Here is a 9,429-nt window from a genome sequence, read left to right as displayed (position 1 = left end):
CTAATTGTGAAGTTTTAGGATTTGTGACATTACTTAGAACTCCTTTAAGTAATCAATACGTATCCTCAATCACTTATACTAATATAAAATTCCTAAACACTTTGATATTAGATGCAATACTCAGTGGATCAAAGGATATGGAACTTAGAATATCTTTCTAAGATTGCAAACAAGACAATGTTGGTAAATATTGCTTTATTTATCGAACCAACATTGTTTGAGATATTACAGTTGTTAGGAGTTAACAATTGTATAATATATGAAATTGAATGCTAATGTCTATTTAATAGATAGTTGGTATTTAATTTATATATATCTTATTATAATATAATTGAATTATGATGTTAGACAATTCCATGTCAAATCAGTTTCATGATTTAATTTATATTAAAGTAGGATGCAACATAATTATAGGTATCTAAAGTACTTGACAAGTATTAGAAAATGATATATTGTTAATATTTTATTGCAGATAATTGTGAGATTTTAAGTTCTAGTGAATTTATATAAGTTTCTATATCTGAAAGATTCACTATAATTTAACATTAGAAGCATAGTCATTCTTATTATGATTATTTATCAACAAATAATGTTGTTGATTATAATTTTATAAAGACAGATTATGGAGCTTTTGATATGAATGAGAATTTCTTAGACTTTACCCTAAGTGATCAACGATTTTCTAAAAACGCATTCATATTAAAAGACAAAATCTTTCTTTCTCTTCTTACTATTGCTAGGTCATAAGTCTGTGTCTTTTTCATATTAAAAGACATGATTATTTATCTTTTTATGCATAAAAATAGTCTTGTGCACTCAAATAGTTTTAAGAGAAAAATCAAACTTCTTTATATAGTGGTGATTGTTTATTTCATTAAAAAAATTTGAAATCATTATTGTACATCATTTCTCTCAAAAGATTAAATGCATAATTTTCATTTATTATAGATCTTAAGTGTAATTTATCTCTATATTTCCATATGTTCTGTGATACAGGTTTAGACTCCAATGGCCTTCTTTTATTTGATAGTCATGAGGTTGAAAATCCACAACTTCTATCCCAGACTATAAAGACAAACACGGAAACAGAACCAACCAATACTCCCTTACCACTAAAATGAAGTATGAATGAGCGTGAGGGAGAAAGTGCCTTAGTGCCCCCACATAAGGAAGGTTCTGAAGTCAACCCAGCAGCTCTGTCTCCTACAAAGTTGAGATATATCAAAACTGAGACAACTGCTAGCTCCCATACATCTTCTCAAAAAGATGTAATGGGTGAAAAGACACAAAACAGTTACTAGATTCATCCTCTCAACAGGGTGTGTCTATTGAAATTCATTTGTCGGCCAGGATATCCGATGTAGTGTCACCACCTCAAATATAAACAATTATTGATGCACAAGGAAAGGTTACACACACAAAGGATGAGTTGACGGAAATAAGAGTTTCGACCATATTACGATCAGATTCAATTGTTCAAGCTTCTTTAATGGACCAATTGCCTTTACAGGTGTTAGGAGAGGATACTGATCCAATAGCCATATGTCAGTGGTCGGTGTCTACCTCCCCAGGCTTAAATCCCCTGGATGCATCTGCGGATAGTGGATCTGACATAGGTACAGATCGACAACTTGTTGACAATGATTTAGAATTACCTGATGAGTCACAAGGAAATGTCTTCATAGACATTAAAAGGAAACTTTGATCTTTATGCTAAATTCTTTGGATCATTGTTTACCTTCCCAGAGTTCAAATCTGGAACCCTAAAAGGGAAACTAGCAACTTGTAGATTATGATTCAGATTCATCTGACAAGTCACAGGGATGGGGATTTGCGAACTCCCATTCTCCCATCTGAATACAATGAACTGTGTGTATTGTCTATACTACCACTTCTGCTGCATTTTCTGTTGTGCTTTGTTATACAAGAAGGAAGAGTAAGTCTCTTTATATAAAAAAACATAGCTTCTCTTTAAAGCTTGCTTTTGTCACTTGGTGGCTCCTCTTGCTACATTAATTATGATGTCACCATTGTGACATGATCTCACTTGTGTCATATCCTAGCTAATATTTAACAAATCATGATATATGAATTTTTTTTATTTTGGAAATTTGAATGAAGATAGAGGTGCATTTGCATAATGATTCTTTGTTTTGTTTGAGATTTATAAAATTAGTCAATGATATATTTCTTCACTGAAAAGAATTATTTTATTTGATGCAAGGTGTGCAGTGACAAATTCTCCACTATGGACTTACCAGAAGAATTGATTGCTGAAATTATATCAAGAACTCCTGTGAGGACAATAGTGTCATGCAAAAGCGTGTGCAAAAGATGGTGTAATATAGTTTCAGAACCATTTTTTTCGCGTCTGCATCTCTCTATATCATCTAAAATGCTTTTACTTCATCAAGGAGACGCCGAGGACGTAGATGATGACAATGATGGTGACCTTGCAGTGGTTGAACTAGATGACCAACATCACCAACATGATATTCATCACGAGCCTATGATGAGATTTTCCCCGGGACTTGCCTTGGGAGACTATGTGGGGTTAATTGGATCAGTTAATGGGTTAATATGCTTAGAAGATAGTTATGATGATTCAGCATATGTATGCAATCCAATTACACAAGAGTACATACGCCTTCAAGATTCCGAGTACACCAGAGTATCATATTTAAAGGGATATTATGGCTTTAGACTTGTTGAATCGAACCAACAGTACAAGATTGTACGTTTTTATAAGGGTAGATTTCCTTCAACTGAATATGACCTAGGGAGCGAGGTTTATACGCTTGGAACCGGCATGTGGAGAGATCTAGGACATGTCCCCTTCCATCTGAATGAACATGATAGGGGTCACTATGTCAGTGGCCGCCTCCATTGGTTAGCTGGTGAACTAATATGTGCTTTCGATTTGGATAGAGAATTATTTCGTCCAATGGAAGCTCCTCCACGGGCTCCTGGGAATACAGATCATTTTAGCATCTTGGGAGTCCATAATCATTTTAGGAACTTGGGAGTACTTAAAGGTTGCTTGTGTATATGTGATATAACACTATACTCTGAACTTTCTATTTGGGTGAAGAGAGATTATGGCGTGGAAGATAGTTGGAGTAAAAAACTCATCATCACTCCTAATCCTCCATTACATGAAGGTATAAATACCGACATGGTTCGGCTTCTTAAAGTTCTCAAAGATGGGAACATCTTAATGTATTGTGACCAACTTCAATTGTTCACTTATCATCCTCAACATAAAACATTGCGACATCACATTTTCCCGGAGGGTGAGTTTCTCACATTTGGTGCGATGACTTATGTCCCCGGTTTTATCAGTCTAGAGAGGAGTTTCACCTTGGAGGGTGTCAAAAGATGGGAGTCTCCTCAAGTAGAAGACTGACTTATAACCGAATAGAGCAAAACAGGATCGAAAATAGGGCCGAGTCCGAGCAGTCTCCCGAGTACTAAGGCCGAGTAATCTAAGTTGTTGAACATTGCTTATTTTACTGCAAAAATACAAGGTTTTTATAACTAGTTCCATTTCAAGAACACGTTATGTTTTAAGCTTTTCTAGTTGTTTATCTAATATTTGTATGTACTCCTAATTTCAAAATTTAATAATTACTGTAGGCTGCGAGATAACTTTAGCATTTAGTGCTTGACATTTTTATAACATTTACATATCATATAAATGATTTTTATGTTGTATGCTTGTAAATTGCTCTTGGTTGATTCTGTTTTTCATGATTCATAGTATTATTTCCCTTTCATCTTGATGAGTGTAGTTTATTTTATTTATTCAGCTTTGGCCTAGCTTTGTTGGGCTTTGGTTTTAGGTCAAATTTGGTGGTCATACTTTAAATTTTTCATTTAGGAAGGCCTTGTTATAACTTCTGTTGTTAGCTAAGTTGCAGTTTGAATTATACAGCTGGTTTTACATTTGTAATCCTATCTTACATTATGTTACTTGTATAAGTTATCCACACGGAAGAACTGTAAGATTTAGAGGCATATTTCTTTTAGAGTGGCTTTTCATTTGTAGATGTTAGTATTTCCCTAAAATTGAGTGTTAAACCAAAGCGAGTTGGGTTAAGAAGTAAGTTTAAAGTCAAATGACAAAAATGCATAAGTTCATTCGGGGTTATGTATGTGAAAGTGAAAGAAAATCACAAAAACCAGTTTAATTAAACCTTAAAACTGTGTCTGATAACATATACTATAAGTGCTCTCGCTGCTCTGTCTGCGCTAGAAGCTCAAAGTTGTTCATCGGATTTAAATGTATCCTGAAAGCTTTAAAGCTGTTTAGGGCTATCCTGGAGTGAAGAGTGAAATACTTATGAGGTACACGAAACAGAACCACACACTCACAATGAGGAAGAAAGAAAAACACCATATTCCATTCCATATCCATAAACATGGTTCTTGATACTTCGGGTCTCGAATTTGTTTATGATTGGAACCTAACTCTTGGGACCTAACATTTATAGATTGGATTAGAACACTTCGGGACCTAACAAGTTCGAGACCTAACAATAGCTAACAATTGGTAACAATTGGTGATCTCACAGTTGGAAGGTATAAGGAGTTGGGAATATTGGTTAACAGGATGATCAATAGTGAAGCCATTTCTGCAGCATTTAAAGGGACATGGTTGATCAGACTATGACTTGTTATTTTTTTTCCAACCAAGTAAAATATGAGAACTCCTTCAGAAAAGAGCATGCATTCCTTCTCTAAGGGGGAGATTAAAGCTTATATAATAGTTTCGAGGATTCCTCAATTAAGATGGAGAAATAGCAGGGAGGAGGAAAAAGGTAAAGCGCATGTACACTACAACACACCATTGTTGTTTTTGTAACTACGGATCCTATTGTACGGGGGATGTGATAAACACGAAGGCGATTTCCTAGTGATCGGAAGAAGTGGATTTGGTTCATCACTGTTCTTTCATAAGGGGAGAAGCAAGAGAGATATGTGCTTCTCAACAGGAAATGTGGTTGTACGAAAGAAGCTGTTGATGATTACTTCAAGACTGAGAAGTATTATCTGGAAGAGATTTGAAGAACCGAGAAAATGAAGATGAAACTGCTTGAAGATCAGTTCAGTGCTAGAGAAACAAGCATCTTTCATTTCAGTTACTCAAGAAATCTGGAAATGCAGTATTGATCCAGAAAACCAGTAGCATTTATAAGTCCTGGTTTTTTACTTTTTTCAAGTTGTTAGTTGAGTCATCCTCTCTATTTAATTTATTTGTTAGGTTTAACAATCAAATAGGGGGAGATTGTTGGTGAGACTGTGTAGCTGTATGAACGGTTACGTGATAACTCAACACGAGAACAACACTAGAACAGGACAGGTTAATAATACTACGACTACACAAGAAATCAGAAGAAATGAAGACAAGTCAAATACAAAGAATCAAAAGATTAGAAAAAAGCTTGAAGTTTGTTTACAAGTCACTGAAAGAAGTTCATTAATATGTTCATGCCTCAGTGAAGAATAAAGGTTAAAGACTTTCAAGGTTTCGGAAATGATGAAGATTCAGTGTATAAGTGCTACTAGAAGATTTCACTGTATTAGCATTGATTGAAGATAGATAGTATTCGAAGCATAGGAATCTGAAAAATTGAAGACATTGTATAGACAGAGGTAAAAGAAGACAGTTGCAGTCTTGAAGTTATACTCACTGATATAGGAGTTCATTTATATGTTCAAGCGTCAGTGAAGAACAATGAATGAAGTATTCAAGATTGTAGTAGCAATGAAGACGTTGTCTAAAGTACCATAAAGGATTCCATTGAAAGTACATTTATTTATTGACAGTCAGTGTTCGAAGCGATAAAGTTGTTGCAAGCTTAATAATGTAATTAAGGCTATAATACGAAGACCTGAATCGGAGTTAGTCGTCTGTGAATCAAACCAGTTGCACTAGGCGCAAAAACTTGTGAAAGGAATCTGGGTATTATTTTTAGAAGAATTTTTAAGTTGAGTAACGTACTTGGATTGAATGTTTATCTGTTAAAGTACGAGAAGAGGTGCGTAGGGGTTACAACTAAAACAGCTAGAGGGATTGAAATGTTTTATTTTATAAATTTTAAATAAGTTTATTTTATAAATCTAAATTAGTTTATTTATATAAGTTATATTTAAGTTTATTTTATAAATTAATTTAGTTGCAATTTAAACTTAAAAAAAGAAAAAAAAGAAAAAGGAAACAATAAAAGGAAAACAAAGAAAAGGGGTGGTTGTTTTTTTTTAAGTATAAGCCTTATACTAAGGTCGCAGGTTTCAACTTCTTTCAAAAGAAGTTAAGTTCAAGGTCACCTGTACTACCTAGTAGTCGCGGGTTGGCTTTAGCTTAGCAAAAGATTTTAAGGCAAAATAACACTACTCCCCCTCCTGGTCGCAGGTTAGGATTGTAGGAAATAAACTAAGTACCACACTTGCACTACTCTGTGGTCGCAGGTTGGGGTTTTGTAAGAATAATTCTAAGTGCAAAAGCTATCTCCCTCTGGTCGTAGATTAGCAAATCCAAGCTCCTCAGCCACAATTTTATTGGTTTATTCAATTAATTTGTGTGGTTAATATTTGACCATATATTTCAATTGAATATAAAGTCTACACAAAGAAGCAGAAGCATTCAGCAATTCAGATTGAATTGTTCAGTTCATCATCTTCTCTCCACGAGAGCTGATGAAACCAGCAACAAAGAAAATACAGAGAAGCTCAAGAAAATTGTATATTTGTTTAACTTCTCACCAGGGTAACGCTATAATACTCGGTTTAACTCTTGTATATTCATAGGGGCATTATAAATATTACTCATTAATTAAATTTTTAGACAAATAAAAGCTAGATCATTGTATAGGATTTAATTTGTTGATCTTTGTAGTAGCTAGGAACTTTGTTATTCTTAGATTGTAGCCGCTTAATTTATATACCGGAGCTTAGTAACACCCCTCGCATATTTATATATGAATATATACTTCCCCAAATATCTTGTGTTCCTTATTTTATTGTTCCAAACACTATTCACCTCAAGACTACGGAACCACTAACCGAACACTAAATTTTATATCCGCAAAAGATTCAAAATAATTTTTTAATTTAGTGAGTATCGTATTCAACCCTCCCCCCTTCTACGATACTTTGGGACCTAACACTCACTATCCATCGAAATCAAGAATCTCCCTCAACAGTGACAGCATCCAACGAATAATCTTATGAACCCTCCGGGCCTCGGCCTCAGCATCACTGGAAGATGGTCCCTCGTCCAACCGTCTACGGGGAACCTGCTCCACCATCTGAATACGAACTCTCCACTCAGTCTCCATCACTGACGTCTTCTGCCTAGACTCATGAGCCAACCTATCTACCAATGCTCCCAACTCAGGGATACAGGAATACACAAAGTCTCGGTCCTGGGATAGCTTGCCACCAACATGGGTAGGCACAGATACAGCAGGCTCTCGCTCAGGGGCTGAGGTCTCTGGAACTGGTCTCAAGGGAGGTACCCACATAGGGGCCTCACTGCTCTCAGATGGATCCTCCTCGGGGTCTGAACTTACATACAGGGGCTCCACTGAAGGGGGTGGAATAGAGTCCACTGGGGAACCAGGCAAACTATGCTCAGAATCTGAATTATTACCACTACTACGGTCCTGAGATAAAATACAAACAACAACCAAGAAACAACATTAGGGTTAAATAACTCGATACCCTAGCTTTAATAGCTATATTGACCTATTTACCTTACTTAGACTATACCTAATAGTCTAACTCAACTCTATGTGATCAAACACTCTCGCAATATATATATATATATACCCAAATACCCTTTTATCCTAACTTATCTCAGAGACTAGATCATGTAGCTCCGATACCAACCTGTGATGCCCTCAATCTCAGGGTTGAGAAATGAGGACCCACACACCATTAAACTAATATAATAACAGCAGATATAATAAACCCCCAAATTATAACAGGATCTACACAGGATTAAGTATGATACAACCAAAATATATATTACAACCCAAAATATACTTAAATTCAAATTTATTCGATTCCGACATGGAATCGATAGATAATCCAAAGTATCTGAACCAGCTTATACAAGTCCTCCAACTACACGTTTGCTCACATATACAGCAACTACCTGCTCTGACATCTGGAAACCTACAACTCGGTAAGGACCACCAGGAACGCTCTTGCGAGCGGTGCGCCTAAATCTGGCAATCTTCCTTGCTTAACTGTCATGGTTAGATCAAAACAAATCAATGAGCAAAGAAGCTCAGCAAGTAACTATATAGACAGTTCTACAATGCAACATAAATATCAATATCTGAGGCATTCTACTTTCATTCTCTAGGTGGCAGTTTATTGGCTAAGTAAAGGTCATGAAGAAGGTTTCGGGCTTTCAGGATTCAAGGCTCAAGGTTGGGAGAAAGCCGGCATTCATCAAAAATCGTTAGCAGGACTCTGAAAGAGTTTCTCAATTGAAAGAAGCAATTATTCAAGCTTTGAAATTCAACAACTAATTAAAATGATAGGGTTCACAAGTTTCACATCTTTAATGAAGATACAGATCATTTCATTCCATATAAAAGAAGCAAACTGCTTTAAAGATTATATTCATTTCCTCTTTCATAAAACTTAAAGGAAACCTTGATTGGAGTATCCATCTATTAAATATAATACCGGTGATCATCCCATACCGACCTCCATCTGGTCGTTATGGTACCTATGCCATTTGAATCATTTTTGTAATCCGTGACTTACTTAATATATTTGAAAGTAGTAAGTGAACTATTTAATAATTAACCCGTTTTTATTTGAAGAAACCGTTATGTTTTTAAGTTCTGAGACTTGTAATATTCTCAAATATTGAAAATTCCTGCAGGATAACTTTAACATTTTGTGCTTGACATTTTATTATGTTGACTTATGGTTGGAGTGTTATTTATGTTGTATGCTTGGTCTTTACTTTAACATATATTTTAAACTAGAGTTATTTTTCCTTTTATGATGCTAGATTAAAGTTTTTGTTATTTATTTTTTTTATTTTCCGAAGATATCTCATAAAATTTTCAACATTTGTTTGGATTTCAATATTTTTTTTGTTTGTTTGAAATTTTGAAAAAGTAATTTTTTTATTGCGTCATGTTTGTTTCTTTCCGATAAAGGAAGATATTATTTAAACATAGAATATATTTTTTTGAGAAAGTCATTAATTTCGAAAATAATTTTTAAAAATAAACATTTCTCAAATATTTATATATTTATATATTTAATCAATCTAATTAATCACCGATTATCCGATTAATCACTAAATATTTACTGAATAATGTTGATTTCCGCTTTTTAGAACAAAAAATTTAAATTATAACGCAATGCCTCGCCCCGTATCCACATTTAACTGTCAGG

General features: G+C 34.7%; 1 protein-coding gene across 1 annotated transcript; it reads left to right on the top strand.

The window, feature by feature from the left end:
* The first annotated feature begins 2,248 nt into the window (after positions 1 to 2,248).
* Positions 2,249 to 3,406, top strand: LOC141704752 (F-box protein At3g07870-like). Its single transcript, XM_074507936.1, has one exon. It carries the CDS (start codon positions 2,249 to 2,251, stop codon positions 3,404 to 3,406), a length of 1,158 nt encoding a protein of 385 aa, XP_074364037.1.
* The last annotated feature ends 6,023 nt before the right edge of the window (positions 3,407 to 9,429 follow it).

The sequence above is a fragment of the Apium graveolens genome, unplaced genomic scaffold (genome assembly GCF_009905375.1).
Source record: "Apium graveolens cultivar Ventura unplaced genomic scaffold, ASM990537v1 ctg8210, whole genome shotgun sequence".
Lineage (NCBI taxonomy): Eukaryota > Viridiplantae > Streptophyta > Magnoliopsida > Apiales > Apiaceae > Apium > Apium graveolens.
This window is presented reverse-complemented; position numbering and strand designations above follow the sequence as displayed.